A 21,309-nucleotide genomic window follows, 5' to 3' on the forward strand; every position below is an offset into this window, starting at 1 on the left:
TATGGTTTGTCTAACCTCATTACTGTGTTCATTATTTGGCCAAAACCAAAAAGTCTTTGTGTCCCGCTCTCCCTTAGTACATATGAAAGGCAAAGAGAATATTTAAGAGAAGAGCTATTAAGAATGGGTTTATCTGAATTGACAATAAACAGTGTTTTAAAAGATGGGCCAAGTGCAGTGAAACAAATAGACAGGATATAGCAAATAGGTTGGAAACTAGATGCATTCTTTTCACACTCCATCATATAGGTGGCGGTATGCACCTGAAAGCTGCTTCGCAACCCCGCCAAAACCTAAAGAAGATGAAGATGCTCAGGAATGAAAGCGAAAGCATATCAGATGAAGGGGCGATGGCCACGAACAATTTGAAATCAATTTTCTAAATAATTATCGCTTTTTACGGTAAGTTTGTTAAAATGTTTCAGTGCCCTTTTAGTGTGGTCCTTTTGCCTCTGTGACGCTGAACTCAAACATGTTAAAGCGGTTTTTTTCATACCTGAACGCGACGAGAAGGAACAGAAACACTGACCAGAGAAAACACTGAATTTGACCGTCATGCATTTAAACTTTTTTATTGTCAGTTTAAACTACTTTTTCATTTTATACACACGTAACGCATGATGTGTAACCTGATAAACAACTTTAAAACGCACTATTAATCGTGTTTAATGTTGATAAAGGCCTAGTTTTTGCGCTGAGAATTGTTTTTACATTAAAATAATATTAATAAACGTGTAAATTGTTGGCCATGATTTATTGCATATTATTTACTTTTACTTCATTACAAATGCTTGAGGATTTACACAATATGTCATATTTTCAAAACTGGCGTTGTAGTTTGGTTATAAGGCCTAATATATAGGCCCATTTGCCGCACATGGTCTACTCATAGGCTGACTGTAAGTTAAATATAGTATAATCAGCGCCGAGATTCTTCACAGCATTAATTTACTTACTCTATATGTGTGCTCTATAACTGTGGATTCATGGTCATATAGTAGAGCATCTGACAAGTTAATCGTCAAACAAGGGCGTTTTTCAGTGATTGAACTACTTAAAAGGATTATGTCAAGTCATTTTTACAAGCATCATTTAGTCTTTTTAAGCAACCTAATTAAATAACTTGAACTCAAATTAATCTGCCGTGATAATTTATTTGAGAAGTAACCTTGTATTGAAGTGGGAAAACACATTTTTAACATTCAAGTACACCAAGCCACATTTTTCCACATGTAAACATGTAAACATATTTTTTGCTCTACTGTTTATTTATAAAAAAATATTTCTATATCAGCGGGGGCATGAATAACAAGTTAGTGAATGAAATGTCAGAGGTGGCCTATTGCTTGAGAACTTGTATCCATTGTAATCTGTGTGCACGCACGGTGACTGAAATGAACTGCAGTTGAATTTGTCGCAAAATTAAAAACAAAGCACCCAAAATCACATACGGTGCCATGACGAACACAATCTGTGGTAGCGTGAACCGCTGGAGAAAACTAGCATTGAATGGTGATGTAATGATGTTAATCAAACTATGTACTAAAACATGTAAAACGGGATCATGAAAGGAACATTAAAACAGCAACTCATGTAAACACCTTAATCCAATTATTATCATAATCAGATTAAGGCAAATAATTAGATTACCGATGTCCATGTGAATGATGTTAACCAATCCATTCACGTTCTGTTGTAGCCAATGGGCAAATAAGAAGAGCTTGAAGGCGGGGCATGCATTGCGGGATTTGTTTACTGCAGCAAGTTCACAGCAAGTTGACATGTCAACTGTTTTAAGCCATTCCTGAGTGCTGCGTTTGGTGTTTTTAGGTGCAAAGATGCTTAATGCGTGAATGCCTTCTAATTATGCTCATGTGATGAGCATTTTGCTGTGAAAACTGGTCACATGACAACAATTTTATGCATTCGCACAAATGCCCCCAAGTATATTTTGAGGTTGCAAAGATAAAATTTCAATGGCATATGCAACCAAAACAGTCGCAATTTTGAGCTCTATTTAAAGATCTTTCTTTTCTTTGGACTAAAAGTGACCCACTGCACTGTCCACTAGGGCTGTGTGATTAATTGAAATTGTATAGAAATTGCGATTTGAACATGTACAGCACTATTTTTTCAAGGGCTCCAGTCCCGACTGATACTACTCCTACAGTATGCTATTTAAACCAATCCGGTTTCGAATCCAGCATCTGATGAACACCTTTTTTTTTCCCCTCTACATTTTTGCCTACTCTTCATCTCGAGGAAAACAAGAAGGAATCATTAATTTGTGAGTGTATTATGGAGGACTCAGATTCATAGACTGAATTGGAGAGGTGTTATATCTAAATCATATGCATTATAAGTTTGTAGAAGTTATACATTAAAAATACCCTTAAATATACATTTTTAGGACTGCTTCAGTGGACCAGAACAAGTATATTAAAATCCATTAATTTTCACTATAGTTGTATTAGCATTTTTTTTAATCAAAGTGTGCTTTAAATGCTTTAAAAATAAGTTATATCTTTGTAGACTAGACATATGTACTGTATATCATTTATTTAAAGAATGTGGGAAATACATTATAGATAAATTTTATTCAAAAAATATTATATTATTCTTATTTTTTAATTCAAGACATTGTGCCTTGGGGCCTCTGAATTCTTAATCTGGGCCTGCTTGGTGCCCCAAAAAAGTCCACATTTGTGGTGTGGGATTACTTTGGGTTCGGAAAGGCTGATGTATCGCAGAACCAGCAAATTTGTAAGACCTGTCAGTCACATATGGCATCTAAAAGCCTGTGGAAAGCGCAAGCACATTGCTTCTTTCAGCATTTTCAATGAGCTTTAAACTCGCAGTCTTTGTCATTTGTCATTGCTCGGTGACCATCAACTGTTTTTTCAGAAGATGACAAGCTGACAAATCATTGCTGCAGCTCTGATACAAGTTCCATTTATAGAGAAAATGAAAAGCACTGCAGTGTTTGGGTGTTTTGTGTTTGTCTGAGGTAATTATTACTGAGATGTGTGTATTCCGAACGAAGTATGAAGTTGATCGGTTAGTTCTTGTTACATGACTGGCATTCTTAGAAGTTAAGATGTTTTCAACTAGGTGCATCTGGAATACGCGCATGTGTCGCTCCCAATATGCACACGCAAGATGAAAGACTCCATTGTAAAAACAAACTTGTGTACTCAAAGGACACGACATGTGATGGACCTATTTCACAGCAGTGTCAACAAGAGGTCTGTGGTCTATGCATGGTAAAAATGTCTGTGGACATGTAGAAAAGTAAACGCAACTACTTGTAATATGTGGTCATTACATTGCCTTTTTAAAACCATGGTAAACCATGAAACTGGATATCATCCCATGCCCATATCACCACCCAGAGCAACGCACATCTACAAACCTGCTGCTAGTGTGAATGAGGCATAACACTGCGCATTATGACTGTGACCGCTTAACATTATTAGCAGTTGTGCCTTAAAAATTCTGCTCAATTGTGTTGAATTCAGTGCATGTTTCTGTTTCCATGTGCAGGTCTGAAATCAAGCTACTCGTTTGAGAAGAGAAGCAGAAGAAACAACCAATGAAGTGTGTGTTTGAAGAGAGTGTTTGAAGAGAGAGAAGCAGAAGAAACAGCCAGTGAAGTGTGTGTTTGAAGAGAGAGAAGCTGAAGAAACAGCCAGAGAAGTGTGTGTTTGAAGAGAGAGAAGCTGAAGACCGACAGTGAAATGAGTGTGTTTGAAGATAAAGAGGCTCCTGTCCTTCAGACATCAGCATCTCCAGACTTCAGCTGTGTGTCCATGAAGAGCAACCACTCAATGAATATTCCTCTTGAATTCAGTAATGGAGCTGCTGTAAGCTCTAAGTTGAGGTTAGTATCAAGCTGGAAGTGTTTGCTCTATGTGAACTCATCTGAGCTCATGGTTGTGGGGATTAGTGTTTGCTTCATTTCAGCATTTGACCCTTGAGTGTTTTATTTGTTTTTCTTTGATCAACTGCAGAAGTGATTTACTATGAGCTCTTGTGTGTTACAGAAAGAGAATGAATGAGGCTCCTGTTGACCTTCAGAGAGCAACATCTCCAGACTTCAGCTGTGTGTCCATGAAGAGTAACCACTCCATGAATATTCCTCCTGCTCTCAGTGATGGATCTACTGTGAGATCTGGGTGAGTATTGACCTTATTCTCTGCAGACGAGCGGGCGCTGCCATTTGAATCTTTTTGGCACGAGACTTCCGGTCTCATTCACTTCCATTCATTTTTAAACATTAAAAACTGCTCGTTTCGCTGTTTGATGTTGCAAACTGACATTTCCTTGTTATATTATTCTACTTGGTCTGTACAGTCATGCAAACATTTGTTTGTAGAGCAAGTAGTTTGACCATTTTTTGCCGTTCATTATTCCTTGTCATTTCTCCCATAGGCGACTGAAACGGAAGTTCTAAGACAATCGCGAAAACAGGCGCACTTCCGCATTTTAGAATGAGGTCAATAAGGACTGTGCATCACACAAACATAACAAAACAATACAAATAATGTTAGCAGTGCCACAATACAACATTTGACACAATTTAGGTCACATCGAATTACCATTTTTGAAAAAACTATTAGGATGGCTGAATAAAAAGAAATGCCATTCAAAATATACGAGACAGATATATTAAATTAAACACATTTTACATAGACACACACACACACAACAATTAAAACCTCTAGCTCTTTTGTTTTCAGACAGGACAGGCTGGCTATAGAATAGTTTTTGTGCGTATTTATTTATGGAGAGCGGATGAAGACAGACTGAGCTAGTTCAGTACTAACTGAACAATAGCTGCATCCCAAATGGCGCACTATGCTCTATGTATTTATGCACTTGCACACTCAACAGCATAGTGTATGTATGTAGTGTCGTCCCAAATGGAGCACTAATGTTTTTTTACCAAGCGGAAATTCAAACCGTTTTCCTGATGATGTCTGACGGTTGCCAAATCAGTGAAATAAATGACCAAAGTACCAAATAATACCTGCCATGAGTCAGGGGCAGACTGGCCATCTGGCAGACCGGGCAGTTTTCGGCTGGGCCGACGTACTTTTTGGGCCGGGCTGATCATCTTCTTATGATTTGATCGGCCCATAAAACAGTTAGCAGACTGTCGTGTTTTACTGCCTAATTAATTGACGATGCTGCGCTCTGAAAGTAAGATGACAGACCGGCCCATGTGACATAAGCTGCTGCCCATTAGTTCTTTTCTATATTGACATTGGGCCAATCACAAACTCCCATTTTGGGCTCTGTGTAGGTGTGCAACGTCGGTTTGCACCATTTGCCTCTTGTGTTTGTTGCTGTTGCACAGATCAATATATTCCTGTCTATTCTATCTAGTTACCTATCTGTTTATATAAAAATGATTTTTTTTTTTTTTTACTTTTCATCTGCACCAAGGCCTGCGGCAACTTCCTCCTATGCTGTTTCCTTAACCTGCAAGTCTTTATTTTATAATTGATATAGATCATAAAGAATGTCTGCTTCTCAAGCTCTATGAGGGGTGTCATTCAGGTCTTTTAAGATGCACTCGGTCAGAAGACAATCGCATGAGATATCGTGACATTTTGTTTTAGATCGTCAGCATGATGTAGGCGTATAGTTACATTAATATTTATAGAATATAGTTATAATCCTACATGACCAAACTAGTGTGCAACTTAAGCTAAACCAAGATTTTTAATTTTTTTTTTACATTTAGTTTTGTAGTTCGGCTCCAAACACATATTTGTTGCATTTTTTAATAGTTTAAGTTCATTTGCTTGACTATGTGCAATCTTTAATCTATGTATAATGTTTCATTGTTGAGTTAATCATTTTATAAGGGGCTCTGAAACATTGCTTTTATTATTTATCTTCATTTTATTAATCAATATTAACTGTGTGCAGTTTTTATTATGTTCATTATTTAATGTAGGCTCACTCAAAACACACAGGCACACACAAAATGGACTTCCAGTGTGGATTGTAAATTAATTATAATAAATTTTTTTTATTATTAAGTTTTTAATTGGTCAATGTTTTAAAATGGGTCTAATCATTTCCTTTATATGGCTTTAGTGCTTTTATAGAATGGGAATTGGTTAACATGTTCAAGGGCGTGCACAGATGAAGAGCATTTTGATTGAATGTAGTGGGCCGCTCTGTCCCAAAATGCCAGGACCGTTTTTTTTTTGTCCCAGTCCAGCCCTGCCATGAGTATAACATGTCTTTTATTCCACTGTCTTTGTCAGCATGAAGAGAAAGAGAGCAAAACCTCCAGGATTCAGCTGTGTGTCTATGAAGAGCAGCCACTCAATGAATACTCCCCCTGCTCTCAGTAATGGAGCTGCTGTGAGCTCTAAGTCTGGGTGAGTGTCTTGCTGTTTCGCTACTCTCTGCTGTAGTGATCCTTGGATGACTAATCATAATGTGGATGACTAATAACCAATAATCAAAAATATTAAATGCTGGTCATCCACTAAAGCTCTGTTGCTCTGTTTTCATTTAGTAGATTGTTAAATTAGTGTTTACACAGACACAGAAAGACACAAACCTACTTGAGCAGGGTGTTGTTTTCATGATAAATATTCCCAAGTACTATGTAAAAAAATATAATTGCGCCACATAAGAGATGACGGCAGCTAGCTCTCTGCAACTCTCACATGGTCGCCCACTGAAGCTAAGTATGGCTGAGTACGGTCAGTACCTGGATGGAAGACCACATGGAAAAGCAAGGTTGCTGTTGAAAGTGGTGTTGGTGAGGCCAGCAGGGGGCACATAACCTGCGGTCGATGTGGGTCCTAATGCCCCAGTATAGTGACAGGGACTCTATACTGCTCAATAAGCGCCGTCTTTCGAATGAGATGTTAAACCGAGGTCATCACTCTATGTGGTCAATAAAAATCCCAGGGTGTCCTCCGAACAAGAGTAGGGGTTTAACCCCTGGCTAAATCTGCCCACTGTCCAGGGTCTGACACAGCGGAATGAACCGCCAACTTATTCAACAGGTTTTTACGCAGCGGATGCCCTTCCAGCCGCAAACCATCTCTGGGAAACATCCACACACACTCATTCACACACATACACTATGAACAATTTAGCCTACTCAATTCACCTGTACCGCATGTCTTTGGACTGTGAGGGAAAGCGGAGCACCTGGAGGAAACCCACGCGAACGCTGAGAGAACATGCAAACTCCACACAGAAATGCCAACTGACCCAGCCAAGGCTCAAACCTGCGACCTTCTTGCTGTGAGGCGACAGCACTACCTAATGCGCCACTGCATCGCCTTAACTTAAACATCTCATATATATATATGTATATATATATTTATATATGCACACAATTAACAAATAAATAAGTATTCTGTCACAAGTATGACATGACCTAAATTTTTTTAAAGGGTTTTTAATAGCAGAATTCTAACTGTGCGTTCACACCGTAGGCAGTAAGAGCACCAAAGGTCGCTCTGGCTGCCCTGGCGACAACGCTGTCTGCCTTCAGGTCCGGCAGTGAGAGTGTCAAAATTCGCTACATTGATCTCGTATTTAAAAGGTCTGTTGCAGCATATCATGTACATTCCACTATAAAACATGCTCTCTAGCGTGAAAATGCTGCGCACTTTTTTATCAAATTCATTTAACTACGAAAGATCAAGTTGCATGTAGTCTGGATTTCCTCTACTTATCCAATATGTGTCCATATGTCTGAAATATTCTGAAGAAGCAATGCTGTTTTGTATTGTCACATGAGATTCAGGCTTTTTTAAAGAAAAAAAAATAAATAACATAAATGCACATCAGTGATTCACCATTAATTTTTTTTATGTATGTTCCTGTAAGAAAACATTGCAAATAAATGGAAATTCGATGACTGCAATAATCAAACTCTTCTGAACATGTGTGGTCGGAATCAAAGTTTACAGCAGCTATGTTTCCATCCAAAAATGCCAAAGAACTTTATGCGCAAAACTAAATTATTACATGAAAGATGTGCAGATAAAGCTGCGTTTCAATCAAACGAGTCAAAGTGAACAAAATCGTCACTTCCTGATTAACCTGCGCAAAATATCAACAGTAAAAACTGAATTTACTGCGGTAAAAGAAGCTGCGTCAATCTTTTCTTCATTTAATAAAGATTGCTTGCCGCCGAACCGTGTCATAGCTCAATACCATAAAGTTGACTTGAATTTAACTCTCCTTGAAGCCGACACCGACGAAGATGTGCCGCACTGCTCCTCTCTGCTTATCGCCACTGACTCTCATTGAAAATGAATGACTTCCGGCTACTTTGATGCTCTTGCCGCTTTGGGTCATAACGTACAGTAACAGGGTTGTTAGCTGTCGGACACAAGCAGAACACTGTTGTAAAAGTCTAATTGACTGTATTTAGCTAGAACAACCACATAGACGTACATTATCCTATTCATTACAGTTGCTGGCCATAAACGTAAACTTAACAAACTTAATAATTTAATAAACAAACTTAAACTTTATAATTAAAAAAAAAAGCTCATTTGAGCTGCAATAGTTTACTAACTTTTAATGTCTTAATTCAAATACCCAGTTTCCATAACATAATATCTAGAACGCAAAATATCCAGTTTTAATGGTAATAATTAAACATCCTTTAAAAATGTAACATTTATTAAAAATTCTTTCAAACATTTAATTGCATGCTGTTAGTAATCAAAATCAATGAAGGGAAGAGAAACAAGATAAAATATATAAAATCATGTGTAATTAATAGTTATGCAGATGAACAGACAATTCATAGACTCAATGTCTGCACTGCAAAAAATGCTTTTCTTGCTTAGATTTTTTGTCTTGTTTCTAGTCTAAATATCTAAAATTTCTTATATCAAGAAGCATTTTCAAGACAAGCAAAACATATTGTCTTGTTTTGAGAAATAATATGCCAAAATTAAGTGAGTTTTTCCTTAAAACAAGCAAAATAATCTCCCAATGGGGTAAACAAAATAATCTTGTTTTTTCTTTTGACGTAAGATTATTTTGCTTACCCCATTGGCAGATTATTTTGCTTGTTTTAAGGAAAAACTCACTTAATATTGGCATTTTATTTCTAAAAACAAGACAATTTTTTGCTTGTCTAGAAAATTCTTCTTGATTTAGGAATTTTTAGATATTTGGACTAGAAACAAGACAAAAAATCTAACTAAGACAAGCATTTTTTGCAGTGTGCTTCTTCCTCATTATGTATTGAAATGCAAAATATTAGATGTATACAAACTGCACAAATTCAAATTTAATTACATTTTGTATAAGGTTATCCCACAAATACTGTGCTGCAAACCCTGTTGTATCCTTTCAAATAAGATCATTTAACATTGGAGACATTTGAACAGTTTTTATGGTTTGATAAATGTCTTTTCTAATTTTCTCTGTTGATGTTTCTTCGGTGTTGAGAGATCCGATCAGATGAGTTTTCTTTTTGTGTCCAGCAGATCCTCCTGTTTTCGGAAACACATTCATTATAAAACACAAGCAGAGCTGAAGATTGATTCTCACCAATCTGTGCATGATGATCTGCAGAGAGTGAAAGAGCAGCACAAATCCAGCATGAAGATCAAGTACGAGAGCTTATTTGAGGGAGTAAAACTCCAGCAGAATCAAACCCTCCTGAACAGCATTTACACACAGCTGTACATCATAGAGGGAGAGAGTGAAGGAGTGAATGAAGAACATGAGGTGCTGCAGATGGAGAAGAGATACAAGACTCTCCAAGACACTCCAATCAACTGCAATGACATCTTTAACCCTTCAGCTGAAGCAGGAGATAAGGAGAAGAGCAGAGAGGAGAAAGAGCAGATCAAGACTGTTCTCACTAAAGGCATCGCTGGAATTGGAAAAACCGTCTCTGTGCAGAAGTTCATTCTGGACTGGGCCGAGGGAAAAGCCAATCAGGATGTAGATTTCATCTTTGTGCTTCCATTTCGAGAGCTGAACTTGATTAAAGATCATCAGTACAGTCTTCACACACTTCTGCTGGACTTTCATCCTGAACTTCAGCATCTGGACTCACAGATTTATGAGGAGTGTAAAGTCGTGTTCATCTTTGATGGTCTGGATGAAAGCAGAATCACACTGATGTTTTCAGACTGTCAGAAAGTTTCTGATGTGACTGAAGCTTCATCAGTGAGTGTGTTGATGTCAAACCTCATGAAAGGAGATCTGCTTCCCTCCGCTCTCATCTGGATCACCAGCAGACCAGCAGCAGCCAATCAGATCCCCTCAAAACACATCAGCCTCGTGACGGAGATTCAGGGCTTCGATGACCCTCAGAAGGAGGAATATTTCAGGAAGAGAATCAGAGATGAAGATCAAGCCAGCAGAATCATCTCCCACATCAGAAGAGCAAGAAGCCTCCACATCATGTGCCACATACCCGTCTTCTGCTGGATCTCAGCCACTGTGCTTCAAACCATCCTGAAAGAAGATCTGAGTGCAGAAATCCCTCAAACTCTGACTGAGATGTACATCCACTTCCTCCTCATTCAGACACACATGAGGAAGCAGAAGTATGAAGAGAGAGATCCAGAGAAACTCCTGCAGTCCAACAGAGACGTGATTGTGAAACTTGCTGAACTGGCTTTCAATCAGCTGATGAAGGGCAATGTGATGTTCTATGAGGAGGACCTGATTGAGAGCGGGATAGACGTCGCTGACGCCTCAGTGTATTCTGGGATCTGCACTGAGATCTTCAGAGAGGAATCTGTGATTTATCAGAGGAAGGTTTACAGCTTTGTTCATCTGAGCTTTCAGGAGTGTTTTGCAGCACTGTATGTGTTTTACTGCTATTTACACAACAACACTGAGGTGATGAAGATGTTCCTGACAGGGAAACACAGAACTCAGAGTGAGAAAGTTTCTCTGGATGTGCTTCTGAAAGGAGTGATGAATAAAGCCTTGAGCAGTAAAACTGGACACCTGGATCTGTTCCTGCGATTTCTTCATGGCGTCTCACTGGAGTCCAATCAGAGACTCTTACAGGATCTGCTGAAACACACAGAGAACGACCCAGAGATCATCAAGAAAATAATCCAAAACCTCAAACAAGGACAAAAAAACAACGTCAGTCCTGAAAGATGGATGAATCTCTCACACTGCTTGATTGAGATGAAGGATATTTCTCTTGTTGAAGAAGTGCAAACATTATTAAAATCTAAATCAAAGAGTAAAAGTCTTTCTCTTGCTCACTGTTCAACTTTATCAAACATGATCCTGATGTCAGAGGAGATGCTGGATGAGTTTGATCTTAAAAAGTACAACATCAAATCTAAAGAGGGCAGAAGGAGGCTGTTACCTGCTGTGAGGAACTGTAGAAAAGCTCTGTGAGTGTGAGAATAATTTGCCAGGAGTTTTGATAAGTAATGAATATTATTCTGAATCATCTGCTTAAGCATAGATTACTCCAATCACTGTTAATGTATTAGGTTTATATTTTGTAAACATTGCTAAGAACTAATAGTATATATATATAATTTACCTTTAATTACTAGGTATTTCTGCTTTCTTTATTCCAGATTGTCAGGATGCAATCTTACTGACCAGCACTGTGAAGTTGTGTCTTCAGTTCTACAATCATCAAACTCCCCCCTGAGAGAGCTGGACCTGAGTCACAATGAGCTGCAGGATTCAGGAGTGAAGCTGATCTGTGCTGGACTGAAGAGCCCAAACTGTCAAATCAACACACTGAGGTTTGATCACCTTTACTGTAACATTTAGTCACTAGCATGGCCTTTTGTGGTAAAATGTGATCTGCAAAGTTGTGCTGGATGCCTTCATTTAATACCCTAATTAGATAAAGAAACCATGATCCTCTCTTCACTATATTGCTTAGTTAAAGTTTGGTTCCCCTTCGGGGGGAACTTCAGCACTATAAGTGGATTTGATGTTCTAAATCCACGTATGGGAGAATTCGGTTCAGAAGCCGCTCGTCTGAAAGAGTATTGAACGGGCCAATTAAGAATGAATTGGCAGCGCAAGCCTGCGCAGGTGTGCAGCATATGCAATCAACTGAGTATATAAGCACACCTGGCGCCAGCAGATGCTATCATTATCGCTTCAGAGACTTTTCTGATCGAGCTTCATGAGGGTTCCTCCTGCTGTCTACAGCCACTTCGAGCGAACGAGTGTCTCCCTGTCCAGAGCGAGTCCACGCAGCGGCAGATGGTTGAGCTGGGTTTCTCCCTTGCCTGGCGTCCCTTTGGGTCCGGTCTTCCTGAGCGGTGCGTATTGTTGCAAAGCATCCTAAAAGAGCAACACAGTCGTGCAGCACATCCTTTTCAGGACGACGCTCCGATAGTGCGTTTCTGGTTGCGGGGGTTTCCTGGCTCCGGATGATGGGCACGATCACTACATTACATGTTTGGGGGTCAAGCATGTTAATGTGGTGCTCGGGGGCGGTTCATGTCGTCACTATGATGCCATGACCATCGCGCAGTTGAGATCGCAGCTAACTTTCGTGAGAGAGCGAGCCACCCCTGTCGCCTCCTGTTCTGCAGCGGGCGCTCGGGCAGATCTGAGGGTTCCAGCGAAAGATAATCCGCCACCTAAGGGCTCGCGGACCTCTCGCTCCTCCAAGCGCTCCATCCAAGCTTCGGGCGCTGGGAGTGATCCGTCTAATCAGATGGTACCTCTCACGCTCGCTGACACCGGATATCAGATGTCCTCCGCGGCATCGGAGGGTGGGCTTTCATTGTCCGACGATGATCCGGACCCGCTCGCCCCCTTCAGGCAGGTGAGCGCTGTCAAAACGGATACTGTAACTCCCTCGGAGCTAGAGCTTACAAAGCTACGGACCAGGCTGCATCCGCCTTGCATGCGATAGCTACCGACCAGCGCTACCAAGCGCAGGCGCTGGCCGAGCTGCACGAGGGTGGGTCCAACCCAGGCTTATGAGCTTCGCACCGCAGCCGACTAAGCTCTTCGGACTACTAAGTCCGCTGCATGTGCTTTGGGGAGGACGATGTCCACACTAGTTATCCAGGCACCCCACCTCTAACAAAACTTGGTTGATATGCGCGAAGTTGACAAAGTCCGCTTTCTTGACTCGCCCATATCCCAAGCTGGTCGGCGACACAGTCTGCGAATTCACCCAGGAATTCGAGGCAGTGAGAGAGCAGTCCGATGGGTGATGTCTAATCGGCGGCCCCGTAAGCCCGCTCCGCCCGCCGTGCCATCCATTCCTGCTCCTCGCCGAAGGAGCCCGCCTACGAGAGCTGCACCGCCCCCGCACTCGCCTCTGGTGAAGCGAGCGCGTCGAGCACCTCGGAAACAGGCAACTCCCCCTGCCCAGAACGCCGCTAAGTCCGGCAACGGACCGCGAAGCGTCCCTGGGACAGGTCATCTGGAGAGGAGGGAACTTGCTCTTTCCCCGCTGGAGGGCGGGGCACCATTTCCAACGGCACCTTTTACTGCCATGAAATGAAAGGGCACTTTTCCACTTCCCCGGAGGTGACAGCCCGAAATCTGCCAGTTTGAGCTCAGCTCTCTAGCTCGTAGGTTCGGTGCACTCCGCCAGTGGCTCACGGGCACTGCAGGCCCTGCCAGCCTGGGACACGCCGCCTCTCAGCTCGCAAGGTCTGCATGCTCCGCCAGCAGCTCACGGGCGCTGGGGGGACGGTCTCTCTTCTCCCAGCCCCCAAGCCCCCCCCTCCGGAGTCAGGGTGCGGAGCCAGAGCGAATCGCTCTCCTCCAGCTCTTCTTAGCTCTTCTCGGCGCTGCCCCTCCGCGGGTACGTCAACGATTGCTGCGATGACGTCATTAGCGAGGGCTCTGCCTGCTTGGTTAGCGCAGGCCAGCCTCTCGCGGTGGCTCATACGCGTGATCAGACTCGGCTACGAACTGCAGTTTTCGAACGGCCTCCCAAGTTCACGGGCGTGTATTCACCAGGGTTAATCCCCTGTCCGCCCCTGTCTTGCGAGAGGAGATTGCCGCCCTCCTGGCGAAGGGTGCAATCGAGCCGGTACCTCCAGCCGAGATGGAGAGCGGGTTTTACAGCCCGTACTTCATCGTATCCAAAAAGAGCGGTGGGTCACGGCCAATCCTAGATCTGCGCGTTTTGAATCACTGCCTTTACAAGCTGTTGTTCAGAATGCTTACGCAGAAGCGCATCCTCTGATGCGTCCGCCCTCAGGATTGGTTTGCAGCCATAGACCTGAAGGACGCGTATTTTCATGTCTCCATTTGTCCACGCCACCGTCAGTTCTGCGGTTTGCGTTCGAAGGTCGAGCATGGCAGTACAAGGTCCTCCCCTTCGGGCTCTCTCTGTCTCCGCGGGTCTTCACCAAACTCGCGGAGGGTGCCCTAGCACCCCTTCGGCTCGCAGGCATCCACGTACTCAATTGTCTCGACGATTGGCTGATTATTAGCCCACTCTCGGGAGTAATTGACTGCGCACAGAGACGAGGTGCTCCGGCATCTTCGCCGATTGGGGTTGCAGGTCAACTGGGAAAAGAGCAAACTGTTGGCAGTGTTCCTTGCTCTCCGCCGATTTTCTCCATTGCTGGAGCAGCAACACATGCTGGTCAGGACGGACAGTACGGTGGCGGCGGCGTATATCAACCGTATGGGGGGTATGCGCTCTCGCCGCATGTCTCAGCTCGCCCGCCGTCTGCTCCTCTGGAGTCACCCGCGGCTGAAGTCGCTGCGCGCCATTCACATCCCAGGTATGCTCAACCGTGCAGCCGATGTGCTATCACGGCAGCAGATTCACTCTGGAGAATGGAGACTCCACCCCGAGTCTGTCCAGCTGATATGGGCGCGATTCGGGGAGGCCCAGATTGATCTGTTTGCTTCCCCCGAGAACGCTCATTGCTAGTTGTTTTACTCCCTGACCGAGGGCTCTCTCGGCACGGATGCACTGGCCCGCAGCTGGCCTCGGGGCATACGCAAGTATGCATGTCCCCCAGTGAGCCTGATCGCGCAGTTAATGTGCAAGGTCAGGGAGGACGAGGAACAGGTTCTGTTAGTTGCGCCCCTCTGGCCCAACCGCACCTGGATATCAGAGCTCTCCCTCCTCGCGACGGTCTGGCACCGTCTGGCACCCTCGTCCCGATCTCTGGAACCTCCACGTGTGGTCCATAGACGCGAGGAAGACTTAGGTAACCTGCCGCCCGCGGTGGTTGATACCATCACTCAGGCTAGAGCCCCCTCTACGAGGCGCGCCTATGCCCTGAAGTGGAGCCTATTCGCTGAGTGGTGTGTCTCTCGCAGAGAAGACCCCCGATCTTGCCAGATCAGTGTTGTGCTCTCTTTCCTTCAAGAGAAGCTGGATAGCAGGCTGTCGCCCTCCACTCTCAAGGTTTACGTTGCCGCCATCTCCGCTCACCATGACGCGGTGGCTGGCAGCACCGTGGGAAAGCATAACCTCATCATCCGGTTCCTCGGAGGCGCTAGGCGAATTAATCCAACTCGCCCCCCTCCCACGCCCTCTTGGGATCTCGCCCTCGTTCTCACGAGCCTGCGATTTGATCCCTTCGAGCCACTCGATACAGTATCTTTAATATTTCTGTCCCTGAAGACAGCTCTGCTGGTCGCATTGGCCTCCGTTAAGAGGGTCGGGGACCTGGAGGCATTTTCGGTCAGTGACTCGTGCCTGGAATTCGGGCTGGAATTTTCTCACGTTATCCTGAGACCCCGCCCGGGTTGTGTGCCCAAAGTTCCTACCACTCCCTTTAGAGATCAGGTAGTAACCCTGCAAGCGCTGCCCCCGGAGGAGGCAGACCCAGCCCTGTCCTTACTTTGTACAGTTCGCGCTCTGCGCATTTATGTGGACCATACTCAGAACTTTAGATCTTCTGAGCAGCTCTTTGTCTGTTATGGCGGATGGCAGCAGGGAAGTGCTGTGTCTAAACAACGTTTATCCCACTGGATTTTGGAGGCCATTTCATGTGCTTATTTGAGCAGAGGTCAGCTGCGCCCCCCGGGAGTGTGTGCGCTCTCCACTCGAAGATCACTCGAAGATCCTCTTGGGCGTGTGCGCGCGGCGCTTCTTTAACAGACGTTTGTAGAGCTGCGGGCTGGGCGACACCCAACACATTTGCAAGATTTTATAATCTGCGAGTGAAGCCGGTTTCCTCAAGGGTGTTAGGTACCTTTGGTGAGGAAACAACTCGGTAGGTGTTGTACACGCTTGCGGTGCCTTTTTTCCCTAACACGGAGAGATGTGCACCCTCCTGTCTGTCAGTAAAGTTCCCCATTCGGTGAGCCCTGCAGATTCCTCCGAGGCCCCCAGCACTGACTCAGCGGAGGAGTCACTTGCTGGCCCATTACGTTGTAGGTCTGCCCGCTGGTCAGCCCGCGTTTTGGGTATAGGTGCCTGCTATGGCCGATCCCCGCTGGTGATCCCCATATGCTTTTCCGCCACGGTTAAGTTCCCCCCCTGGGCGGACCCGTGCTTTCCCTATCTGCTAACCACCTTCTTATGCGCACTCCCCCTTTTCAGGGTTAGTCCATATGTAATTCCATTTGTTTCCCCCTATTGGGTGCGGATGGTCTCCGCAGCGTCCTCCCTACTGGGATGGCACGCTTCCCAACGTACTGTCGTATATTCCTAGAATTATCTAGACGCTAGCGACTCCCAAAAAAAATATATACCTATTCCGTAAAACTTCTTTTGAAGTGGGATAAGTTAGGGCCAAGGGCACGTTGGAGGACCGTGCCTCTCATGATCTGGGTGCGTCACGCTTGCCTGACCGCTCTCTCATGTTGGGTGTTGGTAAGGTGCAGTCATTATGGCGCTTTCAATGGGCTCCCATACGTGGATTTAGAACATCAAATCCACTTATAGTGCTGGAGTTCCCCCCGAAGGGGAACGTTCGAGGTTACTAAAGTAACCCGAAGCACTATACTCCGTCGCCATAATGACTGTCCCTTAGCTGTTAAAAGTCTCTTCAGCTTAAAAAGGATAGCGTCTGCTGGCGCCAGGTGTGCTTATATACTCAGTTGATTGCATATGCTGCACACCTGCGCAGGCTTGCGCTGCCAATTCATTCTTAATTGGCCCGTTCAATACTCTTTCAGACGAGCGGCTTCTGAACCGAATCCTCCCATACGTGGATTTAGAACATCAAATCCACTTATAGTGCTGAAGTTCCCCTCCTCGGGGAACGAAGGGTTACTTTAGTAACCTTGAACGTTCAGGATCATCTTTTGTAATGTCTTTCAATAAATAATTGCATTCATACCTTACCACAGGGAGTCTTTATGGGTTCTACAAATGAAGCCAATGTCCACTTCAGAAAGAAAATAAATAAAATATACTTTTATTAATGAAGTAAATCCAGTGAAAACAAAAACAAGAACAAAACAAAATCCTTTACTTCATTCCCAGCTGAGAGTAAAGGGCCTTACTTACAGTATACAGAAGTCTGTTTAAATGCACTGCTGGTCTGTCTGTTCCAGCATTTTATACAGTATTCAAGCTCTTGAATACAGCTGTGCTTTACATGTTTTAAGTTTTCAATGTTTGATATACTTGAGTACATCTCAAAAATGTTGATACAGAGATGAAATCTCTTTTGGTTTTCTAGAGCTGAGTAATTACTCTCTATTGTGATGCACTTGATTAATGAACACAGCAAAGAGTTTCTTCTATTATATCAGTATTTGGGCAGTCTTCTAGGGGGCTTGTCCTCCAAGGCCATAACTTTTAGCTGGCAAAGAATATCTTCCTCTGAAGATAACACTCACAGGCTTAGAAGTTTCATCTGGACCATTTCTTCCTTTATTGTCAGCAGAAAATTGACCCACTTCAGTACATCATCCTTGACCTCTTTGAATTCTCTATTGAAGACATCTCTGACACTTCTTACATTTCTTCTCATTTCCAATAGCTGTTTTAGCAATCATAAGAATTTTAGCAGTTGTATGTGATGATTTGTGTGTATTACAACTAATGTCATTTAAATAACCACAAAATACACCAGCACCCTAGCATGGCATATAACCAGAGTCCTCGCTTTTCCAGATTGTCAGGCTGTAATCTCACTGATCAGTGCTGTGAAATCATGGCTTCAGCTCTACAATCATCAAACTCCCCCCTGAGAGAGCTGGACCTGAGTCACAATGACCTGCAGGATTCAGGAGTGAAGCTGATCTGTGCTGGACTGAAGAGTTTAAACTGTCAACTCAACACACTGAGGTTTGTGCTTCACTAATTCTGTATATTAAATATTAATTTAATTTGACCATAAAAATAATTTCATACCGATGAATATCAGATACATTAAGTTATTTATAAACAAGTTTCAGTATATCCAGATATCTTTTAGAATCTGCAAAATGGCAGCAATATTAACCAAATAGATGATCATTTCACATAGTTTTTGTGCAGTTCAGCTGCTTTAATATGATTTGCAAGACAAAATATGTACTTAATAATGATGATAATAATAATAATACTTTTATTATTAATATTAATATTAATTTGAAATGTGATTTAGTTAAATATTTGCCCTTTTAAAACAAACCTGCACTTTTCTCCCAAATTCTTTGTTAAACTTTTGCCTTAAATCAGTGAGTTTGACGCTTTGACTATTTAAGGGATTGGGACCCTTATTTCTACAACACATTTCATACACAATACTAATTCAATGTGCTTTACATAAACAATAATAAAGAAACATAAAATAAAAGTATTAGAAAACAAAATTAACAACAAATAAAATTATTCAAATGTGTTAAAACAGATTTTAAAGGAATGACAAAGAAAAGAAAGACATAATAGCACAGTGCTCATTCAGTAAAGGCACAGCTAAACAGATGTGTGTTCTGTCTTGATGTGAATATGTCTAATGTTGGAGCACATCTGATCATTTCTGGAAGCTGATTCCAGCAGTTGGGTTGCAGTAGCTGAAGGAGGATTCACCCTGCCTTGACTGAACTCTGGAATTTCTCATTTATCTGATCTGAGTGATCTGTTTATATTCAGTGAGCATTTCTGTAATGTATCAAGGTTCTACATGAACATCACAGTTCACAGCCTTGATGCTTTAACTCATATTCACTAGACTCAATCAAAAGCATCTCTTAACATGAAGCACACTAACATGAGCTCCTGCTGTTGTTGTAGATTATCCGGCTGTATGGTGACAGAGGAAGGTTGTGTGGCTCTGGCTTCAGCTCTGAGCTCAAACCCGTCACACCTGAGAGAGCTGGATCTGAGCTACAATCACCCAGGAGAAGCAGGACTCAAACTGCTCTCTGACAAACACCAACACCTCCACAAACTCAGGTAAGTGGTAAATCACCCTGTCTGCTGTGATCGCTCATGTGGTTTTCAAGAAGCAGCTCTGAATATCTCTGAACATTTCACACTTGATGCTGCATTTCTGGATGGCAGTTTTTCAGAACTGTGAACTCTCTGAATGTTATTTCAGTTGCACTTTATTAATTAATTAATTAATTAATTAATTAATTATTTTTTAACTCTGAACACACTTGTATCTGATTTCCTGAAGAAAGCTCAAAGCGAGCCCGCAAGACACTCCTCTACTGGAAATAACGAATTTGCGTGTGCAAAAAACGGGATTTGTGAACAGCTCTTAGTTAATAGTAAAACCTTCAGCCATAGTTAAAATCAGCCTTAGAAGTTGTGGTGTTGAGACGCCATTACAATTTATTAAACATGAAATAAATCGAATTAAAGTGTGGATAATAGTGAAACCGATTAATCCTTGCATCCCTGATAGTGAGAAGTGCTTCTCATATGATATGTGACTGACCTGTAGAGCTTTACTTTATTCCTTTAGTGAGAATAACATCGACTGCAGCTTTCTGTTGATCACCACACTTACTAAAAGGACACCATTTGGCAGTGGAGACACACGTCTGATAAAGCTGACTCGTACCTTACTGAACTGAACCGTACCACTCAGAGGAAACAAGCCTGTAGAGTTGTATTTTCTATCGTTAACTTATAAAAAAATACTTATGCAAAAAACAGCCATGAGTTAATATCAACCACAGCATAAACAGATGACACTGAATAAAGTATATTGTTGTTGTTTCACTCCAGAGAAATGTCAGTAAGAGTGAGCTGAGTGATATGACACGAGGCATAAATCTGCATTAAACACTTTACATGTGTCAAATATAGGGCCAAGCTACCACAGCTGATCAGCGGGAGAACGCTAGTCATAAGAGGAGGGTTGCACCAGCTGATCAGGAGTTCTTCTTAAACTGAAACATAAAGTCCACACTAGAGGTTTAGTAACTACTAGCTAGTGTGTAACTAAATCTGTTCTCACTTCAGTTGCACCACATCTTCTTAAAGCAATAAAGTGTAGTTAGTAGGTCGTAAGCTCTCCGTAACGTCATGCATATTCACACTGAATGACCTAATATCCAATAAAAGCATTAAAATAGTTAAACTGCTTTAACATCCTGCAACTAATACAGCTATATATAACTGTGTGTGTGTGCGTGTGTGTGTGTGTGTGTGTGTGTGTGTGTGTGTGTGTGTGTGTGTGTGTGTGTGTGTGTGTGTGTGTGTGCTTGTGCGCGTGCGTGTGTGTCTGTGTTTTAGTGTGGATAATGGAGGAGAGCTCAGGATTAAATCAGGACCAGAGAAATGTAAGACACACACACACACAAAGACACAGAGACACATACAACACAGACACACACATACACACACACACACACACACACACACAGACACACAGACACACACAACACAGGCACACAAACACATAGACACAAACACACACACAAACACACACACACACACACACACAAAGACACACACAAAGACACAGACACATACACACAACACAGACACACAGACACACACACACACACAAACACAGCACACACTGACAGACAGACAGACACACACACACAACACACACAAACAGACAGACACACACACACACACACACACACACACACACACACGCACACACACACACACATAGACAGACACACACACACAGACATAGGCACAAACACAGACACTCACACACACACACAAGCTCACACACAGACAGAGATACATACACACACACACACACAACACAGGCACAAAGACACAAACACAGACACAAATACACAGATGCGCACACACACAACACACACACAGACAGACAGACACACACACACACACACACACACACACAGAGAATCATACACACAACACAGACAGACACACACACACACACACACACAATACAGGCACACAAACACAAAGACACAAACACAGACACGCGCACACAGACACAAATACACAGATGGGCACACACACAACACACACAC

General features: G+C 42.8%; 2 protein-coding genes across 6 annotated transcripts in view; one reads left to right on the forward strand and one right to left on the reverse strand.

Annotated features, from left to right (window-relative positions):
• Positions 1-21,309, reverse strand: part of radil2a (Ras association and DIL domains 2a) — a 156,038-nt gene that overhangs the window by 33,663 nt on the left and 101,066 nt on the right. The window lies entirely within an intron of this gene.
• The window catches only part of LOC141381312 (NACHT, LRR and PYD domains-containing protein 3-like), a 38,646-nt gene continuing 17,632 nt past the window's right edge, over positions 296-21,309 (forward strand). For 2 of the 4 annotated variants that reach the window (XM_073945144.1, XM_073945145.1), the window contains exons 1-9: positions 296-402; positions 3,544-3,880; positions 4,044-4,175; positions 6,282-6,398; positions 9,492-11,381; positions 11,574-11,747; positions 18,023-18,196; positions 19,127-19,288; positions 20,582-20,628. In XM_073945144.1, coding sequence (XP_073801245.1) covers positions 3,738-3,880; positions 4,044-4,175; positions 6,282-6,398; positions 9,492-11,381; positions 11,574-11,747; positions 18,023-18,196; positions 19,127-19,288; positions 20,582-20,628 — 2,839 coding nt within the window. In that variant the 5' untranslated portion in view covers positions 296-402; positions 3,544-3,737. The remainder of the gene's footprint in view (positions 403-3,543; positions 3,881-4,043; positions 4,176-6,281; positions 6,399-9,491; positions 11,382-11,573; positions 11,748-18,022; positions 18,197-19,126; positions 19,289-20,581; positions 20,629-21,309) is intronic. The other 2 variants (XM_073945146.1, XM_073945147.1) reach the window with 1 other exon arrangement.

The sequence above is a fragment of the Danio rerio genome, chromosome 3 (assembly GCF_049306965.1).
Source record: "Danio rerio strain Tuebingen ecotype United States chromosome 3, GRCz12tu, whole genome shotgun sequence".
Taxonomy (NCBI): domain Eukaryota; kingdom Metazoa; phylum Chordata; class Actinopteri; order Cypriniformes; family Danionidae; genus Danio; species Danio rerio.